The sequence below is a fragment of the Calliphora vicina genome, chromosome 4 (genome assembly GCF_958450345.1).
Source record: "Calliphora vicina chromosome 4, idCalVici1.1, whole genome shotgun sequence".
NCBI lineage: Eukaryota > Metazoa > Arthropoda > Insecta > Diptera > Calliphoridae > Calliphora > Calliphora vicina.
Window position 1 is genome coordinate 74123210 of NC_088783.1, and position 23468 is coordinate 74146677.

At 32.5% G+C, this 23468-nt stretch overlaps 1 protein-coding gene across 1 annotated transcript in view; it reads right to left on the reverse strand.

Moving 5' to 3' along the window:
* Positions 1-23468, reverse strand: part of dpr14 (defective proboscis extension response 14) — a 175712-nt gene that overhangs the window by 67304 nt on the left and 84940 nt on the right. The window contains exon 4 of the mRNA XM_065509806.1: positions 2428-2641. Within this exon, the coding sequence (XP_065365878.1) occupies positions 2428-2641 (214 nt within the window). The remainder of the gene's footprint in view (positions 1-2427; positions 2642-23468) is intronic.

The window sequence follows — 23468 nt, forward strand, 5'->3', positions numbered from 1 at the left end:
ATTACTTGCGATGAAAAATTGATCCATTACGATAATCCGTAGCGTAAGAGATCGAATATGACCAGCCTACCAACTGAATCGACACCAAAGCCAAATATCCATGGCGCTAAGGTAATGCTCTGTATTTGGTTGGAGCAAAAGTGTTCTATCTATTATGAGCTACTGAAATATGGCCATACCATCAAAGGGAATCTGTAGCAAATGTAACTGACTCATTTGGAACACAGTATCCGTTATTGGCTCTATTCATTCTTGGCCTCAAAAGATGAACAGTTCTTTTAGCTCGGAATCCGTATGCTGCCAGAAAGAAGACAAAAGGTCATAGCTACCAATACTTTGAATAAATTTATATTGTACAAATGTTTCAAAATAAATGCTAAAAATTTGGAAAATTTTCGAATTTTTAAGTCATACTTCTTTAAGACGTTAACAAGTTTAAGATTATATTTGTAAAATAAAAAATATACAATACATATTCGTAAAATCTGTATAATTTTCGTAGATAAACCTTAGGAATTTATATAAAACAAGTTGTTTTTAATTTTTGAAAATTCTTTATTTTTGAAAAAATTAAATTCCCTGTTTTCAAATAAGTTCGTTAGATGCATGTAATGATTTTAGACCTTAAGAAATTGCAGCAAATAAAACTTTTCTTTTTAATTCACAGAAATTTTCCCAGATAAAAGTTTTTGTAAAAACTTTAAAATTTTCCCAGTTAAAAAGTTCGAATTGGTTACATAATATTATATTGGTATAAACATTTTAAAAAAGAATAACTTTTTGAAAAATTAAATTCCCAAAAAGTATTTGTAAATCCCTAAATCTTCCCCCAATTTTTTTTTTATTTTTTTCAATCATTTCATTGGATTAATGTATTTCTTTTAAGACTTTGAGAAATTGTTGCAAATAACAGGATTTTTTAATTCCCAAGAAGTTTTCCTAAAATCCCAGAAAGTTTGCCAGAAAAAATTTTCCCAGATAAACTTTCGAATTTGTTAAATAATGCATACTAGATAACTTTTTTAAAAATTAAATAGCCAAACGTAGATGTAGAATCCTAAAACTTCCCCTGAATAATTTTTCAAACAATTCAGTGGATGCATGTTCTTTGGTAAAATCTCAAAAATTTCCCCACATGAAACGTTTGAATTTGTTTTCTTAGTTCACAATCCCAGAAATTATCTCAGATAAAAAATATATTTCGTTTTAAAAGGGATTAAAATAGAAGGTGTACTATTTAGAGTACATCTGGACTAAATTTAAACTTTTCACTAACCAAGCTGTTGACTAAAATTCATAAACATTTTAACATATGTAACTAATGTGTGTTATGTACCTATTGCTTTGCAATGACTTTTCAGCCTGCCCTTGTAACAATATGAAAGTACTTGTCAGTCAGGTCCATCAGTAAAATACACGTACCGTATAATCTTGAAGTGAAATCACAACAGTGGACTGTTTTTATTTCCGTTTTAACTTGAAATATTTAGAAAGGAGTACGAGAACGTTGAGAATGTGACGATGATGAACAGAATGAAAAGTAGGTGTGATGCGTTAAGAATATATGTATGTGTGCAATGGCAACATAGCAACATGATTGATTGTAGACAATAATACGAATACATGTATAAACACACACACTTATACCTACGTATGCTTATATGTATGTATTTCCACGTAGGAATGAAAGCTTAAGTACGGCTACTATAAATATTTTGGTTTGATATACTAGCAGTGAATTGGTATCTGTATGGGTTTTATAAACATACAATGAAATTGAAGAGTAAGTGAATATATGTGTGAGCTGTTATAGTTACAATAAGGTGGCCTTTTTATTGGAATTTTTAAATTTTCAATGCTACCTGAAAGTATTCTTCATCATCTAAAAACCAAAAGCTAAGAATATAAATATAATGATATGAATTAGCTGATTTCATTAATATGGCAATATAAAACAAATAAAAGAAAATGACAAAATTTTTATGGTTTGGAAAGAGTGACAAATATATGTATGTATATCACACTCATTGCCTATTGAAAATGCAAACCACAACCATTGAAAAATTTGTGTACTTTTTTGACAACTGTTATTTTTAAATATCTGTAATAATCTGTGGTTTAGAGGTTAAATATTTTATTTGAAGTTTGAAAGGCGGGTCAAGATAGCAACATTTAAAAAAAAAACATTGAAAAATGATTTCGATTTAATTGTTGCTCACAAATTTATTTCATATAGAAAATATGTTTTATTAGAATAATGAAATACAACAACTACATATATTAATTGGATTTTTGTTCATTAAATTTCAGCATTTAGTTTCTAGATGATGGAGAAATATTTTCGAATCTATAATCCAAAATGTGACACCCTAATGTACATGAGAGTAAGTATGAGTATGAGTGTATGTATATCCAATAGAAACTTACCAATTACAGTTAAGTAGACTAACAACACTAAAGGCGGATGTGATGAAACTTGACACTCATAAGGACCCTCGTCACGTTCGTTGGCGTATTGGATTAAAAGTTTCCAATCGTTTGGTTCTTCAAACTCTAACGAGTATCTGGAATCACCGCTATATGTATGACGACCAAATGTAATAAGTGCCAGTTCGTCGCCTCTTCGACGCATCCATGATACCTTTTATTGTTTCATTTATTGTAGTTGATGTTGTTTGTTGTTATCGTTGTATTTTTTTTTGTTTTCGTTCATCGAAGCAAGAGAGCGGAAAAGAAAGAAAGAGAGAAAAAAACAAACCATCATAAGAATAATAAATAAATGAACGAATGAATAAATTGAACAAAACTGAGTACATGATGAAATAATAAGAAAATACTGTTAAATTACTTAATATTAAATATTTCTCGGTAAGTACGTGCTTGTGCCCGCAACTTGACTAAAGCCAGCTGCAGCAGTAGCAGCAGCCCAACCGAAAACTGAGAAAGCAAAACCAGAGCAGAGCATGTGGTGAAATTGTGGTTGCGTTGTGTACATTTAAATGTCAAAACAGCAACAAGAAGTGTCGCAGCAGAGCGCACAGTAAGTGTTTGATTTTTGTTATTTTATTTAAATATATTTATACATATTTATATTTTGATGTGTTTCCATAATAATTTATCTTATTTTTCAAATGTTGAGGAGTGTTTTGATATTTTTACAGAGATTGTTTTAAAAGTTTCAGGCGTGCTAATACGTTCGACCTTGTTATACCCTTCACCAAGAGTGTCAAGAGTATATATAAGTGTTATCGCTGGCTGCGATGGTCGTCCATAAGGGGCGAATTTAACAACACCAAAAAAGACACAAACAATTTTAAATAATTTGCAGTAATGTGCGGTGCGACACGGTGCGTTTATTTCTATTAAAAAAATTATTAAAATTAAATAAAAGAAATACAAATAATGTTCAACTACTTACCGCAGTGCTTTTCCCTTATGAACTGACCTTACTTTAAATTATTATTTTATTTGGACCACTAGTTATTTATGTGTATAACACATTAAAAATAACGGTACCAACTTAACGAAACAAAAGCACTGCAGTGAGATCAATGTAAAAAAGAACAACAACTAATACATAATCTTCACTAACAAATAGGTAAATAAGACAAATAGACAAAACATTAAGGCGGCTCACAGGACGCCATATAACTTCAAATAAATATTTTAAATGAATTACAAAATTATACAATGAGAAATAATAAAGACAAATAATAAAACAAATAATAAAATTTCAGCTCGCTTATGAGCCATTCGGCGACATCCCCACCCCCGTGGATCGGCTACGATTCACTACTCCAAATCAAGGACAGCAAGCTTGGAAACAGGTCGCTTTAGTATTCCTGTACTAGTACGTACATCAGCACGACGAATAACACCATCTCTACCTATAAACACCTCTTCCACTCTGCCTCGTTTCCAATCTCTACGGGACACGGCTGGATCGCAAATTAGAACCAAATCACCAATAGCAATAGGCTTCGTACGTTGACACCATTTGGAGCGTCTAGTCAACGTGGGCAAATATTCTTTTATCCACCTGTTCCAGAAATGATCACGTAGCTGACGGGAAATGCGCCACTGCTTTTTTAGTACAACAGACTGTTCTTCTTTTGCTCCGGCAGGAGTTTGTGTTGTATTAGGGCAACCCAACAAAAAATGATTAGGCGTTAGTGGTTCTTCATCTTCGTGGCTCAACGGCAAGTGTGTCAACGGACGGGAATTCACAATATTTTCCGCTTCAATCAGGAAACTTTGCAGTGTGTGTTCACGAGGGGCGGATTCTTTCAAAGTTGACTGCAACACACGCTTTACACATTGGACCATCCGTTCCCATATACCACCTTCTGCAGGATTATGTGGACAATTAAACTGCCAATCTATACCTTTAGATGTAAGTTCATCTTGAATTTGAGCCACATCAAATACTTCACTGAACCTCTTGGCAACTTTATCAGCACCAACAAAATTTGTACCATTATCGCTCCTCAGTCTTGTAGGCAGGCCACGTCGATTTATAAAATTGCGTATGGCAAGAATACACGCATCGGTTGACAAATCGAAAGCGACTTCCAAATGAATGGCCCTTATGGTCAGGCAAGTAAATAAGGCCACCCAACGTTTTTCATGGCGACGACCAACGGTTACAATAACTGGACCAAAATAGTCCAATCCAGTGTAGGAAAATGGACGAATATATGGCGTCAATCTGTCTTTTGGCAAAGAACCCATAAGTGGTGGCACCGGCAATGTACGACGAAATCTGCAAATAAAACAATTAGAAACACGCTTACGTAAAATTTTTCTAAGGCGGGGAATCCAAAATGATCTTCGAATTTCACAAACTGTAGCTTCAAAATTTTGATGTTTCATTTTTTCGTGTACATGGGCCACAAACAACTCGGTGACAGGATGAAACGACGGTAATATAATCGGACGCCTTATATCCAATGGTAACCAACTAGCTGCATCCACACGACCATAAACTCGAAGTAATGAATTTTCATCCATATATGGAGTCAGGGCATACAACTCACTACTTTTGGGCAAAGTACCTTCATTTTTAATAATTTCAATTTCAGCGCTAAATTTTTCTCGTTGGGCTTGACGGCAAAGACAAATGTCAGCACTTTTTAACTCTGCAGTAGTTAAACCATTTCCTTCTTCAGGACCAATCTTCTTTTGGCAACGATTTATAAAACGTAACACCCAGGCAATAGTACGTTTTAATTTCAAATATGATGAAAATCTATCGAATTCAAAAACAACAGGGGTATTTACCAGCAAAGCAAATTTGGGACGAAGTTCTTCAGTGTCTAGGCTACAAGTAGGTATTTCTTGCGTTTTTGGCCATTCATCTTCATATTCGTATAGAAATTTAGGTCCCGTAAACCAGCGGCAATCATCTGAAAAATTAACCTGGCTTTTCATTCTTGTAGTTTCATCGGCAACATTAAGATTTGTTGGCAGCCATCTCCAATCTGCTGGGCTAGTAGAATCAAGAATCTCAGTAATTCTATGGGCAACAAAGGGTTTATATCTTCGGCTTTCAGATCCAATCCAACTAACTACGGTGGTTGAATCACTCCAGCAAACGATTCTTGATACCTTAATGGAATGTTCCTTCAAAATTGTACCCATCAAACGAGTACCCAATACAGCAGCCTGAAGTTCGAGCCGAGGAATACTCATTGCTTTCAGAGGAGCACATCTAGTTTTTGCAGCTACAAAAGTCACTTCAATTTTATTATCAGCATTTATAGACCTCCAGTATGACACGGCACCAAATGCATCTTCACTAGCGTCGACAAAAACATGTAGTTCCAGGCGAGAAGGAACACCATTTCTAAAATAAAATCGAGGCACTTTAACATGGATGACATTTTGTAGCTCTTGGCGCCAATTATTCCACATCTCGTTTAATTCTCCGGGCAATGCATCATCCCATCGTATATTGTGTCTCCAAACTTCACGCATCAGTAACTTTGCCGTTATCATGTAGTAGCTCAGGAAACCAAGTGGATCAAAAACGGACATAACCACACTTAAAAGCTCGCGTTTTGTTGGACACCTCATACCTTCTATAACATCAGCATTCACGTTGTGGAACTTCAAATTGAACCTGAAAGTATCATCTTTAGGTTGCCAATACATACCAAGTATCTTCTCTGATTGTAGCTGGTTGACATCGCTGGAAAAATTCACCGGACTTTCCACTGTACCTTTAAGAGCCACAATTACTTTAGAAGAGTTCGATGAAAAATTACGTAGTTCAAACCCAGCTGATTTATGAATGTCGCGCACTTGTTTGGCAATCTCAATGGCCCTTGCTTGCGTCGGAAAACTATCCACAAAATCATCTACATAATGATGATCAACAATCGACTTCACTGCACGAGGATATTTATCACGATAGCTTAGGGCATTTGTTTCTTTGACATAATGGGCTACACAAGGCGAGCAAGCAGCACCAAAAGTCATGACTAGCATTTCATAAGAATCAGGTGGTTCTCTAGTGTCTTCACGCCAAAGAAATCTTTGAGAGCATCTATCTTCAGGAGCTACAATAACTTGGTGAAACATTTCTTTGATGTCCCCACACACTGCTACAGCACCAACTCGAAAATTAAATAAAACGGATGGCAGAGGCTTATATTGCTGCGGGCCTTTTAGCAGTTTAGAATTCAGGGAAACACCTTCAACAGTTGCGGCAGCATCAAACACTAAACGAATTTTTCCTGGCTTATTAGGATTAATCACTCCAAAATGCGGAAGATACCAAGTCCTGGGGCACAAATCAGCAGCTTCAATAGGGGACAATTTACGTACATACCTCTTGGACAAATAATCCCTCATGATGGATTTGTAGGCAGCACCAAATTCAGGACTTCTATTCATCTTTCGCTCAATACCAACAAGTCTATTTAGAGCCATGGAGTAGCTATCAGGCAACACAACATCATCTTCACGCCACAAGAGCCGAGTTTGGAATCTACCATCAATCTTAACTGTAGTTTCGTTCATAATTTTCCGAGCCCGTAAGTCATCCTTTGATTCTATGACCGGCAATAACTTCACACCAAAATTCTCCGTTTCAAAATAATTTGCCACTAAGTCATAGAGTCTTTGCTCTGGCTGAACTGACAAAAGACACAAATTTTCGCTAGATTGCTTACCCATCATTTTCCCAAATACGACCCATCCTAATGGGGTGTTAGCAGCATATGGACCATTTTCATCCAGAGACACAATTTCATCAGGAAGTCCCAGATGAGAATGATCTAATCCAATCAGAACTTTGGGAACAACATCATTATATAATTTAATGGGCAAACCAGGATGGCGACTTAAATCCATATTGAAGCTTTGGGCCGGCAATTTTAAATTTGAAACTCCATAAACGTTTCGCAAGGCATATTTTCTCTGCTTACCAATTCCACTTATGTGCATATCAACCACTGTTGCCGTTTCTTGTGATGCCTTACCAGCATACCAATTCAAATTCAATTGACTTTGATGCCCCTGAAGACCAAGTTTCTTCACCAAGGAGCTGTCCACCATAGTAACCGATGAACCTTCATCCAACAACGCATAGGTTTCAATTTTGTTACTGGGACCATAAAGCACAATTGGCACCACTCGGAACAACAACACACCTTTATCTGCAGCTTTAGACACACAGCTAAGAACAGACTCATTTTCATTTGTGGGACCACTTGGAGCAGGCGACTCAGACGAAAGCGTATTATTTCCACCATCATTAATTTTGACATCATGTAATAATTTGTTATGTTTTCTTAGACAACCATCCACGGGACACGTCTTTCGATAACGGCAAAATCTACTCGAATGTCCACTACCCAGACACGAAAAACATAACCTCATTTTTTTCACTTCACTCCAACGAGTAGGCACACTTAATGAACCAAATTTTCTACAATCCAATATTTTATGATTTGCCTGGCACATAGGGCATTCTTGTTGTTTACGTTGACCATCAGCAGCATGAAGGACAACTTTTCTTTTGGGTTCATTATTTTGACGATTTCCACTTGTAGTTTGCACCATTCTTACCAAATCAGCAACATCTTTGAGCCATTTGCTAAAATCCAAAATAGTTGGGTATGGTTTTATTGTTGAGGCACAGCGGGCCCACTCCATTCGTTTACTCATTGGAAGCTTTCCGACCAATTCTTCCATTAATGTTGGATTAGCTAAATGCTGTTGTCCATTAGCAGTTTCCAAAAAGGCGGCAAGATTCCGCACTTTAACAGCAAAGGGCACAAGCTTATCCACAGCACTTTCACTAATGGGCGAAATTTCTTTCACTTGTTGTAGCTGGCAACGAATAAGCATCTCTGGGCGACCATATTGAAAACACAATTGTTCCATAACCATACTCACGTTATCTGCATGGATCAGCAACGACTTCACACATTCACGGGCATCACCCTTCAAAGCTTTTTGGAGCCTTAAACAATTTTCAAAATTATTATAATTATAAACAGCAGTCGATTGATTAAAAGCCGTTGAGAACATGGGCCAATCTTCAGGCGAGCCACTAAAATCCGGTAAATCATAAATTTTTCGATGCATCAATAACGAACCACCATTTTGAGACAATCGGAAATTTGGCGGCAACGGTTGACTTCCACACAAATTCGAAAAATTATTTTCATTGCAGCTTACCGAAGAAAATGGCGTACGACGTTCAGTGCAGTCAACGTTGGCTGAGGCAGAATTGTCAACGTTGACTTCGCTGGTACCCGTTACTGGCGGCGCCATATTGGATGGCTGTGGCATGGCGGCTGAAGAACTCGGCGTCGAATTAGCGTTTGTGGCAATCGACAACGCTCGCTGGGCATTTAACAACTGGGCCTGAAGAATGTTGATCTGACTTTGAAGGCCTTCCAAATTAAGCTGTGCAGAAGAGCTTAAATTATTTTCAGCAAAATTTTGTTGGTTATGTTGAACATTGGCAACTGTGGTAGCTATGGCATAAGTTGTTCCGGCGGCGGTGGAACTTGTAGGCACTCCGGCGACAGAAGGAGCAATTACAATTGGTTGATTTGTTGTGACGTCAATAGTACTTACGTTTTGTGGAGGCACTCCAGCGGCGGAGGGAGTCAAAGATGTTCCGGCGACATGGGAACTGGCAGGCAAAGAAGAAACTCCGGCGACCGATGGAGCCACTTGTTGAGAAACAATTTTTGTTCCGGCAGGCGAGGAACCACTACTAGGCTGGCTCATTGTTGACTGTAATCGCTGGCTTTTTCTTGCTGGGGAGCGATGCATTATGAACCACAAATAATCACAAGCGTTTCTCAAAGAGCACACAAAATCTCACAAAAATCACAGCAAATAAGCACCAAAATGTTTTAAATATATTTTTATTTGTTCCGGCAGAAAGGGAACCACTTTAAAATATTTTTAAAAAATGTATTTTATGTTCCGGCAGGCAAGGAACCACTTTATTTATTTCCAAATTAATTTGTATTTGTTCCGGCAGACAAGGAACCACTTCGCACAAAAATCTGCAAACTTTGTTTTATTCCGGCAGACAAGGAACCACAAAAAATTTAGCAAATATCAGCTCAAAAAGTGCGAAATAAAATTTGTTATCGCTGGCTGCGATGGTCGTCCATAAGGGGCGAATTTAACAACACCAAAAAAGACACAAACAATTTTAAATAATTTGCAGTAATGTGCGGTGCGACACGGTGCGTTTATTTCTATTAAAAAAATTATTAAAATTAAATAAAAGAAATACAAATAATGTTCAACTACTTACCGCAGTGCTTTTCCCTTATGAACTGACCTTACTTTAAATTATTATTTTATTTGGACCACTAGTTATTTATGTGTATACTTAACACATTAAAAATAACGGTACCAACTTAACGAAACAAAAGCACTGCAGTGAGATCAATGTAAAAAAGAACAACAACTAATACATAATCTTCACTAACAAATAGGTAAATAAGACAAATAGACAAAACATTAAGGCGGCTCACAGGACGCCATATAACTTCAAATAAATATTTTAAATGAATTACAAAATTATACAATGAGAAATAATAAAGACAAATAATAAAACAAATAATAAAATTTCAGCTCGCTTATGAGCCATTCGGCGACAATAAGTTTGTCATTCCGTTTGTTATTTTTTATTTGCGACCTCCCAAAGTATATATATTCTGGATTGTTATAGATAGCGAAGTCGATATAGCCATGCCCGTCTGTCCGTCTATATGTTGAAATCATGTTTCCGTAGCCCAAATAATTTAAATACATGATTCATACATCAATATATCGGGAATCATTCCGGCTCGTTTACTATTTAAAATCCAAAAAATCGGCACACAAATGGCTGAGATATAAGAAAAATCCGGGACAACTTCGATTACACTAGTTTACAAATCAAACATTTTTGTTTGCTCATGGAATGAAACTTATATTTTTGAGAAGAGCTACGGACGCTAGTTAATTGAACATTTTTTGTTTCCCACCTATACGTCAAAATTTTGAGATATATGGGTTTTTATTTTTCACCTGCCCTGAGTACTACTAATGCATACTGTAGTGTACCTAATTGTGGTATTTAAGTATTTACATCGTTTTTGGGTACTCAACACTCTGGAGAAGCTACCAGATACTTTCAGAGTTGTATTATTTTGACAAATTCCAACAAAAATTAACGAGAAAAAAATAAATACTGTTTAAAAGGACATCTTTCCTGTAGATAAACGTTAATAAATCGCTATTAAGTACAAAACTCTAAAGTAAAAATTATTTTAAAATATCTTGTAGAAAATGTAAAATAAACCCAGAACATTTTTGTTTTATTTTCGGAAAAGTTATTCAGTCAAATCAAGGTTTTCCTATAACACAAACACTGCAAAATGCTTATTTACTTTAAAAAATTTCGTAAAAGCTTTAGATAAGACAAAACCAGCATTTCAATATTTATGCAGTGTGTTCCCGAGTCTTTCTTTGGCTAAATTAAAAGAAGGGATATTTGTGGGTCCTCAAATAAGAAAAATTTTGGGTGATACCAAATTTGAGTGTCTATTAACCAATGTTGAAAAAGCAGCATGGAATTCTTTTAAACCTGTTGTTCAAGAATATTTGGGGAATAATAAAAGTCAAAATTACTGAGATATTGTTGCGAATTTATTACATAATTTTGAACTGATGGGCGTAAATATGTCCCTCAAAATTCACTATTTACATTCTCATGTGGATTTTTTCCCGGAAAACCTCGGACACTGAGTGACGAACATGGAGAGCATTCCCATCAAGATTTGAAGTTTTTCGATGTTAATTATCAAGGTTTTTGGAACCAGAATATGCTAGGAGACTACTGTTGAAGTGTCGTGAGGGAGACAAATGAAAATAATTATAAAAAAAAGACTAAAACACTTCACTTTTAATTTTTTTGTCCTAATTTAATGTACATTTTTATATGTTTAGTTTTTAAGAAATATCTCAAAAGTTTGACGTCCAGGATTTTTTAAAATATTTTTTCCGAAGTTGGAAGACCTAAATACATACATCCCCATATGTTTCAATTCATGAGCAAAAACCTTGTAAACTAGTGTTATTGGTCTATTTTGATCTATATCAGGATTACTAATTCATTAATATAGACAATATCGTATGATAGATATTTCAAAGTCCATTGCAACGATGTATATAAGGTTATACTAATGTGGACTTACAATGGGTCAAAATCGGGAAAAATATTTTTTAATCGAAATTTTTTTTTACCAAAAAAAAATTTTTTTCATTAATTTAAATTTAAAAAATTAAAAAAAAAAAATTAAAAAAATATAGAGAAAAAAATTTGGAAATTTTTTTTTTTAAATTTTCAAAAAAAAAAATTTTAATTTTATTTACCTAAAAATATTTAAAATTTGTATCTTAAAGTATAATTTGGTGAAGGGTATATAAGATTCGGAACAGCCGAATATAAGTCTCTTCCTCGTTTTTTATTAATTTTATTTATAGTTCAAGCTCAATTCAAGCTCAACTTCTTTTATATTTTTCAACATCTACTGCACAGTGGGGCAGAATCGAAACTTTTTGGAAATAAATCTGGCATTTCTAAACGACTGGTCCGATCGGGATAAAATTTGACGTGACCGTAGCCAAGAAGCATTCGACCGTAAGTTATTAAAAAGGATCCTACAAATGATCCAGGGGCGGCGCTATGGGGGCTCAAAATAGGGTACCTTCGACATGTACAATTTTTAAACACGTGCCATTTTTTGTTTCCCATCCGATTTCAAAGATTTTTATATTTTTGGAAAGCGCTCGGCTAGTTCTTGAAAAAACATGCATGCGTGTGCTGTTTATCTCTTCTAATTTTCCAGTTATAGTCATTTCAAAATTTAAATTTTAAAACTTTGCCATACCTTGGTGCGCTTTTTAAAAATATAGGTCGTACTTTTGGACCAAACGGGCTCGAATTTTTAGTTAGTTAGCGAACTAAATTACCAATAATATACAAAAGATTTGAGATCAATATCTATTATGGATCCAAAAATAAACGATTTTAAATATTAAATAAATAGTGGATTTTTGCTGTTTTTTGGGCGAAAAAGGTGACTTAACTCTATTTTTAATAAAAAAAAACTTTCTTTAAGAACATATAATAATTTTATATTTTTCTGTAAGGCATCTTTACGGGGAACATTTTGGTATAAAAAATGTCCCATCTTTTGAACATGTTTTCCCTATGTCCTTCGGAATTTGACCTATTTTTTATCAAAATTTCAACTTTGGGCCACATGTTCTAAAATCCCAAAGCTAGGATCAAAAAACAGAAAGCAGCTTTAAAAACTTTGATGTGTTCCCTATTTATTGCCAAAGTATTTTCGCAGCCCCGAAGGAAATGTAGACCCTATAGGCAAAATTGTAAAAAATACCATTTTTAGGATTTTCGCTCCAATTTTTAGGAATTCCGGGATTCCCTTTGACCTTTTGACAAGTTTTTTTACACTTTGTTATTTAGAATGACAAACTTAAAAAGCGTTGAAAATTTCATTGAGTTTCGTTAAAAATAAAGATTGTATTACATATTATGTACATATTTATTGAGTTTCTAAAACTAAAATTTATATAAAAATTTTAATAGGAATGCAAATATTAGGAACAATTTGATCGACATTTATTCCGAGTTATATTTTTTTGTTTAGATAAGTTAATTTTTGGTCTTACAAAAAAAATTCAAGTCAATATCTCAATTAGATTAGAAAATATGCCACTTTAAATTAAAACTCCGTCCTTCAAAAAAATTGCACTTTTTCATACTAAAAATTTTGTATAAATTTTCTTAATGTGACTGAGTCAGAACCAATGACTTGTGTTGAATAAAATTTAATAAAATTTATACAAATAAATTTAAATTTTTTTTGTTGTTTTCAATATAAAATACGAAAGAAAATGTTCGTTCGCATTTAGAGAAACAGGCAGGGAAATATTAGTTTTGGTTAACATAAGAGCAGATTTAAAAATGAAAATGATACATAGTCTGCTTTTACACACAGCAAGTTTACTTGAAGCAAGTCTCTTCTATTTCCTTTTAAACTTGCTCGACTGTTTACACACAACAAGTCTGTTTTCAATTTTACATGTCAAAACCTTATAGACGCCATAGTGAAAATGAGAAAACAAAAGAGAATTGAAGAGACTTGCCAGTACAAACAAGTGTGTACCCCTCTTCTTTCTTCTTGCCTCTCTCTCCTATAAACTGTAGACTTGCGCAAGAAAACTTGCCCTGTGTAAAAGCAGACATAATGTATTTTTCTTAACATTGGTGTTGTTGTGCTTAACATAGACAAAACGTGATCACAGCCACTGTTTAAAAGAACAGTGATTTATTTAACGATGTTTTTCAAAAATCACGGAATCGCCCAACAAGATCGGTAAAGAACTCTCTGAGTTAGAAGGGGTCAAAATTTGATATTTTGGTAGATATCCCACTCGCATCGCCACTCAGCGACAATAAAGTTCTTAAAGAAAAATACCTAAGCTTTCTTCTGAGCTTCTAAATTATGACAAAACACTTATATATGTAGATCCCACTAGCATCCCACTGAGCGATCAAAAAGTAGTTCAAGACCTAAGCTTTTATATTGAGAAAAAAAAGTACCCATTTTGAAAAAAATACAAAAAAGTTTTTGATTTTTGAAAAAAAATATTAATTTTTTTTTTCAAAATATTGAAGAAATAGCTACATATCTAAACTATTTGTGACCCATTTTGCTAAGAACAATAGGTGAGAAAAAACACTGTTTGGCCAAAATTTAAAATTTTTAACCCCTCTAAATCAGAAAGTTCTCAACCGCTCTTGTTGTAAAATTATGTCTATTACTGTCAATAGGACTACCTTCGAGCAAATTTCATCCCGTTCGGAAGTTATCGATTTCAAAAGTTGGTTCACTTGACATGAAATCCTTCATATATTTAATAACTAGCATGCAACCCGCTACTTCGTTAGCGAAAAAATGTGGAAATAACAAAACAACTACGTAAATTATTTTAAAATGTTTATTATAGAAATTTTAATTATTGCGTAAAGTAAATACACCTTACAATTGTTTGTAGTCCATGATATTTTGAAGTATTAAAGCATCTCAAAACTGCTTGCGTAATTGAAAATTCATAATAATAATTGCAAATATTAATAGTAGATAGATAAAGATATACTAATTTAATAATGTGTGTGAAGTTAAATTTCGAAATTTATAACCCTAGACACAAACCAGTTGAGTTAACAGAGTTATGTTTAAAAGTTTACATGACACCGTTAAACATTGTAAATCAAGGAAAGTGTATTCAAAATGGAATAATAACCACACGGTTGAACATAATGTACCACTAATGATTGAAACGGGAACTAATCTCCCGTTTTTTCCAAAAACTAAGTCAAATCATAAATGTCAAACATAGTTTTATACTTTTGCGGAATTTTTAAAATTTAATTATTATGGATGGACAAATCTAAATTCATGGAAAACGGGAGAAGATGGGCAGATGGAACTTGCTGGAATTTATACCCAAGGTGTTTTTCTATCATAACCCATGGTCATAACCCTTAACAGTGCGAGTTTTGATAGAGAAATTAAAATTTTTCGGAAATTTAAATTTCTTGGGAGGATGATCTAAATTTCTTGGAAATGGGAGAAGATGGGCGGATGAATCTTGCTGGAATATTTAGGTAGGGTGTTGGTATATCATGGTCCGTGGTCATAACCTTTAACAGTGCGAGTTCTGCTAGAGAAATTTAAATTTTTCGAAAATTTAAATTTTTTTGAGGATGATTCTAAATTCTTTTATAACGGGAGAAGATGGGCAGAAGGAACTTGCTTGAATTTATAGCCAAGGTGTTTTTCTATCATAACCCATGGTCACAACCCTTAACAGTGCAAGTTTTGGGAGGAAGAATTTAAATTTTTTGGAAATGGTAGAAGATGGGCGGATGAATCTTGCTGGAATATTTAGGTAGGGTTTTGGTTTATCATGGTCCGTGGCATAACCGTTAACAGTGCGAGTTCTGATAAAGAAATTTAAATTTTTCGAAAATTTAAATTTTGTTTGAGGATGAATCTAAATTTCTTGGAAATGGGAGAAGGTGGTCTATCATGGTCCGTGGTCATAACCTTTAACAGTGCGAGTTCTGATAGAGAAATTTAAATGTTTCGAAAATTTAAATTTTTTGGAGGATGAATCTAAAATCCTGTTAACGGGAGAAGATGGGAAAATTAAATTTTTCGAAAATTAAAATGTTTTTGGAGGATGAATCTAAATTTCTTGGAAATGGGAGAAGATAGGTGGAATGAACTTGCTGGAATTTATAGATAAACTGTCCCACTATGATAATCTGTGGTCATAATATTTAACAGAGCGAGTTTTGATAATAATTTTTTAATTTTGACCAAAATCAAAATTTAATATACTTGGGAGGCTGAATCCGAATTCTAGGAAAACGGGAAAAGATGGGCGGATGGAACATGATAGAATTTATAGATAAGCTGTTAGTCTATCATCGTCCATGGTCATAACCTTTAACAGTGCGAGTTCAGAGAAATTAACAGTTTGGAAGGATGAATCTAAATTTCTTTGAAATGGGAGAAGATGGGCGGATGAATCTTGCTGGAATATTTAGGTAGAGTGTTGGTCTATCATGGTCCGTAGTCATAATCTTTAACAGTGCGAGTTCTGATAGAGAAATTTAAATTTTTCGAAAATTTTATTTTTTTTGTAGAATGAATCTAAATTTCTTGGAAATGGGAGAAAATGTGCGGATGAATCTTGCTGGAATATTTAGATAGGGTTTTGGTCTATCATGGTCCGTGGCCATAACCCTTAACAGTGCGAGATCTGATAGAGAAATTTTCGAAAATTGGAATTTTTTTGAGGATGAATATAAATTCCATCCAAGAAATTTAGATTCATCCTCCAAAACAATTTCAATTTTCGAAACATTTAAATTTCTCTACCAGAACTCGCACTGTTAAAGGATATGACCATGGACCATGATGGACCAACACCCTATCTAAATATTCCAGCAAGATTAATTCGCAAATCTTCTCCTATTTCCAAGAAATTTTGATTCATCCTACAAAAACAAAAAAAAAATTTCCGAAAAATATAAATTTCTCTATCAAAACTCGCACTGTTAAGGGTTCTGACCACGGATTATGATAGAAAAACACCTTGACTATAAACTCTAGCAAGTTCCAACCGCCTGTCTTCTCCCTTTATCCAGGAATTTAGATTCATCCTCCAAAAAATTTCAATTTTAGAAAAGTTTAAATTTCTCTATCAGAACTCGCACTGTTAAAGGTATGTACATATACATTTTATTTACACGATAAAAACGTAATAAAACTTAATGAAGATTAATATATATATATGGAATATGAAATTAAAAAACTTACATTTCTAAGTAACGTAGAATTTTTTCTTTTAATTGAATTTATAAAATTTGAGCACTTATTATTACACAACTATTTTTTTTCAAATGAGTTGACGGTTATATGTAAATAGTGTTGTCTATTCATCGAAATAAAAATATTTAAATAAATGTTTGTGTAAACGATTTTATTTAAGCGAAAATTTATTTGTTATTATCTAAAAAAATGTTTTTTTTTTATAAAGCGTGCAATTTGTATGAAGAATATTGGTAATAAGGTTTTAAACTTGAATTTTTTTTATACACAATTTGTTTAACGTTTGGAAGCGTAAGCAATTTGTATGAAGAATACTGGGAAAAACGTTTAAAACTTATTTCCATAGAATTTTATTTTAACGTTTGTCGTTGCGTTTTATAAAATGAGGCCCTAAATTTGTTTTATAATCTTTTGATAAATTGAATATGAATAAGGTTTTAATCATAGAGACACATATTGCGTAAATTCTGTTTTTTAAATTTATAAAAAGTTTCTAATACTACATTTGAGTGAGATATAAGTTGATTTTATAAACTTGATAAATAGAGTATAAATAATGATTTACTCATAGATACACATAGTGCTTTACATTTTAATTTTTTTAGGGTCTAATTTTATAAAACGAAACGACAAACGTTAAAATAAAATTCTATGGAAATAAGTTTTAAACTTTTTTCCCAGTATTCTTCATACAAATTGCTTACGCTTCCAAACGTTTTGTTTTATAAAATGAGGACCTTAATTTACTGAAATTGTTATTAAATTTTGCGAGAACAAAATTCTTATTTTAGCGAATAGGAATAAACACGTGATTTTTTTTTTAGAAATGCTTTAATGAATATATTTTTATGAATATTTTTTGTTTTGTTTCACATTTCAACAAAATAATTTGTTTTGTAGTTTTTTATCAAATAAAACTATAACATTTCAAATAGCATTAAACCAACTATATTTACAACACTGTTATTAATATTTTCCCTCATAAATTCCCATATACATTTCATATAACTGTATGTTGAATAAATTTTAAATTTATTGAATAAGGTGAAAATAATAATTTTTACAAAAAAGGTTAAGGTTTGTGTCTGTACTATTGGAATTTTCAACACCATTAGAATTCAACTAATGGTGAATAGGGTGAAAAACTATATATTTTAAAATAAAATTAGTATTCTAAACATGAAAATAAACATTCTGGTGTAGGCTAAGGGTTTAGACTACTGAACTGTAGCCGAACTACATCGGTTCGAATCTCAGTGGAGGCAAAACAATTTTATTGAAAAAAAAAATAAAACTACTTGAATAGAATAGTAGAAATGAATTTCAAAAAAGTACCAATATAAGTGTACTGAAATTTGGCCCTTTTTACCCATTTGTATTTGACTTCCGAATAGCATGTTGTGGATTCTTTTTTGTGTGGTTGGAAGAATATTTTATCTTTTTTTTATTTTTAAATTGAATAAATAATATCAAATCTCCGTTTTTATCCCGTTTTTTCCCCTTTTTGTCCCCTGTGAAGAAATAATTTTCAGAAAAGTACCTAGTAATACGTACTATTTGAAAATAATAGTTCATGGAATTGTTAGTGAGAAAATACATTTTGATAAAAAAGTACCAAAAAAGAAAACAATTTTGAGGCCTTAGGAATTCGAATTTCAAAAAAGTACCAAAAAGATTTCTAGTTTTTATTGATCTGAGCCAGATACATTCAATATAATATTTCTATGTTTATTTATGTAGGAGATATACATGTTAACAGAGGGTTCTACGGGGACTATTTTTACCCCATATGGTCACTTGAATTTTGAATTTCAAAAAAGTACCAAACACCTGTCGGCTCTTTTTTTGATTACAGGCGGACGCATTTAAAATATTATTTCTAAGTTTATTTGTTTTGGAGATATAGAGGTACAGGTTTTACCCGTTTTTGCCCCATTTGTCCCCCTTAACGACCGAATTTCCAAAAATCCCTTCTTAGTGGATCTACATATTGTAAAAGGAACCCATTACCCGAATTTCAAGTTTCTAGCTTTAGCGGTTTGGGCTGTGCGATGATGAATGAATCAGTCAGTCAGTCAGTCAGTCACGTTACTCTTTTATATATATAGATAGTATGAAAGCATGGAATTGTTGGCAACAACGCTTTTATTATTTTAAATAGAGCATTCGAGAGCTTAATACAGAAAAAAAATTCAGAACGTAAAACATTGTATTAGTTTTAAATGTCATAAAGCTCATGTTTATCCGGATAAAAATGGAGAACTAACATCCGTAATTTTAACAAATAGATTTAATAAAGATATAAATTGACATTAATTTCAAATCAATATTAGGGGTTAAAATTACTAAATATGTTTACACCATAGATAACTATGAACTGTTAGATATCTAATCTTTGAAATTACAGCCGATGTATTACAAGACTTTTATACAACCTATGGAAGAGAGACAACGAAACTGAATACATAATACCATGGTTGTGCACACTGGTCTAGAATTATGATGAATTAAAAAATACAATAACTTTAAAGATAGTTTTATAAGAGTTTAGTTTTGAGGTGCATTTACAAGGGGAAAAAATGCAATTTTTTCAGTTTTTGTAAAAATTTTTCCATTAAATAATTACTTTTGCAATTTAATTTAAAAGAATCAAAATAAGTACGTAATTGTCGTTCTTATAAGATATAAAACACAAAAATTGGTTAAAAAATGTTAAAGTTATTAAAAAATCGCCAGGCCATTAACGTGTCTCAGGCCACTAGAACAAGAAATGTAGGAACAAAATTAACATATTTTGAGAAATATTGAAATAAAAGCTTATTATTACTTAAAATATATCCATATTTACTTGTATAAGAGTTTTTGTCTTAGGATATCGTTGACCTATTCGCAGGTATGACCAAAAAAAATATTTTTTTAACGGCAGTTTCAAAACTCCATTTTAAAATTTTTAAAAATTTTGTTTAACAAATTTCAGAATTTTGTAAACATCTCATTGGGGTTTATTGAGAACATATTAAAACATTTAAAATATTGTGTTGTGTATTAGAAAATAGAATTACGAAGCCATTTTGAAAAGTGTTCACAATTTTGTTCAATTTTGGCCACACATTTTTCATATTAATTAATATTTTATTGAGGATTTTTGAATAATAAAACAATTTTTTTTTGTCTCTGGTTGTGCAAATACAAGATCTCAGTTGGACTTTTGGTATTTATCTTACACAATAAAGCCGATTCAAAAATGTAAGTAAATATGTTTAAAGTGGATCAATTTGGTCGTGAAAATCTTTTCTGGACTTATAACTTTTACAAATATGAACAGATTTAAAAGCATGTGAAAATAAAGTGTGAAATTAAAATCCTTGTAGACACGATTCAGAAAGACTATAACTCTTATAATGGCTTTAAAATTTCATAAAATTTGCCCCAGTATTTTAGAAGGTCCATAATAAATAAAACTTATACTGCAATCAAACATATACAATAATAGTAATTATAGTTATGGAAGTAATTTTAAAACGTTAAAAATGGTATCATGAAGTTTTCTGCCAGGCATTTTCTGTAATAAGTCACTTGGCGATTGTTTTTTTTTTTGTAACAAAATGCTATTAAGACAATTCAAAATTAAATTAATTTTTACGACCACTTTATGTTTTTTTACCCACCATCAAAAAGGATGGAAGGTATATTTATATTGTTATTTTATTAGTAACACATCAAAATATTTGTTGCAGACATATATTACTATATATATCCTATATGATTCTAAGTCCGTCCGCTGTCTGTTGAAAACACGAAAGGAGCTCGCTAGCTGAAATTTCCCTCAAATACTCTCTGTTGAATATGAAATAGTCCCCATACAAATATTCAACCGGAATACTGTTTGTGAGTCGTGTAAATGTTGATTATGCGACAATTCTGATAAAATGTTGCACAAATTATTTCTAAGTACTCTAATATATACTGTAAAGTATGGTAAAAATCGGGCAACATTTGTGCCTAGTCCCAATAAAAGGTCCCCCTCAAAAAATTACTTGAACATTCATAATTGTCCTATAATAATTAATATCGTGATATAAAACTTTTTACCAACATTTCTGAGGATCGGTCCATAATTTTCCCTACTCCCCATAAAACTCCTATATCAGAAAAATATTTTATTGTCACATATTGATGGTGGATAAACTTGTTTCGACACAGCCGAATATAACACTTTTACTTTTTATACCCTACACCACCGTAGTGGGGAGGGTATAATGCGTTTGTGCAGATGTTTGTAAGGCCCAAAAATATTGGTCTAACAAACACCTTAAAGTATACCGATCGACTTAGAATCACTTTCTGAGTCGATTAAACGATGTCCGTCCATCCGTCTGGTTGGCTGGCTGTCCATGTAAGCCTTGTGCGCAGAGTACAGATCGCAATTTTGAAGATATTTCGATCAAATTTGGAACATATAATTTTTTCAGCCCAAGGACCAAGCCTATTGAAAATGGCTGAAATCGATCCATTATTTCACCTAGCCCTCATACAAATGTCCTTCCGAAATTGGACTTTATCGGCCATAAATGTTTAATTTATAAATGTATCTCCATAAATTGCGCTCCAAATAAATTTTATATATACAAAATTCATGTCACCAAATTTTGTTACGATCGGTCCACAATTAGTCATAGCTCCCATATAGACCCGCTTCCGAAGATCACTTTAACGTGCATAAATCGCTTAAAAATTTTGGTATACTCACAAAATTCAACATAGTAAACTTTCATAGAGACATAAATCACACGACCTAATTTCATGGTGATCGGTCCATAATTGGTCATAGCCCCCATATAAGGCCCACTTCCGAAAATCACTCAAAAATATAAATTATTGAAATTTTAAAAGAAAAATGTTTTGATGTTTACTTAGTGTACTTTCTTAATTGTTTTTTTTTTGAATTTTTACTTCCCAACGAAGTTTATTTTGTGTAAGATATTTATAGCAGTGAATTTTGCAAACATAAGTACATACACTGTTAAAAGTCATTTTAATGTTACTGTCACATATTTGTGTGTCATTAAACATTTTAGAAAACATCATTTTAGGTGTGTCACTCTCATCCTGCCTTATGGCATCAATCTACCAAAGGTATGACTTAAGATTAATGATTACAAATGTTGTTCAACTGATATGTTGAAGAGTGTTTAAGGTACAACATACATAATTTACAATTGTTTTTTTCTGCACAAAACAAAATAGATGCAAACATACCTTGGTGTAAATTTTCAAGCACAAACTATTTAATTTTATATGTAATGAATATTAAAATGAGGTTTTCTAGTGTTTGAAGCCACTAGTTTGGTTTTTATGTATTGTTTTATCATACTTTATATAGCATACTTTATTGTACTAATTATTTTTATAGTTGAATTTGGTATATTGTAAACCTTTAAGGGCTGTAACTTCCCAAACATTCTACGTAATTATATAAGACTTCCAACAATTGTTTTTCTTCGTCAGTCTGTGTAAACATACGCATCTTCATCAACTTCATTCAAAGACGTTACACAAGAATTGTTACGAAACCATCATGTTTTGAGATTTAACTGCTGGTTGTTTCTGTGGGTTTTTGGCATCAGAAATACAAAGAAATACCATGCTCAAGGTATACCTACACATATACATTAGGATGGCCCTGTTTGTATGAAGGAAAAATAAAGTGTTGGTATTCCCAACTAAAATGAAAGTTTAGCTTATTTGAGGAGACCAATTCTCATTTTTTTCATATTTCTCTCAAAGGAAACATCTGAAATATTGGTAACATGTGAAAGATGTTTGAAAGACTCTGTGATCAAGTGTATAAGTTTAGAGCTAAACAACGTTGATAGTTCTGATCAGGGAAACCGGAAATATGCTCTAATAAAAGCGTTTTAAGCGCTTTAAATATGCAGTAAAAACTTTAAAATATGCTCTTAAAATTTAAAAAACATGCTCTTAAAAAACAAACTTTTACATAATTTTTAACCAAAAAATATTCTAAAAAGGTAAAGTAACATAAAATAAACAAAAATAAATTGAACTAAAACAAGTATAACAAAAAATAAATACAAGATAAAAACAATAAGCTATGAAAAGGCCTCGAGAGGTATTTTTTGATGATATTTTATATAAATATAAAGTTTCTTCTTCCATTAATAAATTAGAAAATATTGACTTAAATTTTCAAATAAAAATCGTTGTCTATTGGATCTGAAAACATTTTTATACATAGAAAATGTTCTTTCGACATCAACTGATGTTATAGGAGCAAATTTAAAAGACAATATTTCTTTAACACTTAGAACGGTTAAGTTTGAATTAGAACTAAAATTAGATATATAGATGGCGCTATTATTAAAATTTTAAACAAAGGAAGTAAAAACCTGTAACAAAGACAAAATTTGTGTTTGATAAAGACCGAATATGCTATTAAACAGTAGAATATGCTCTAAAAACGCAAAAATATGACATAAATATGCTCCT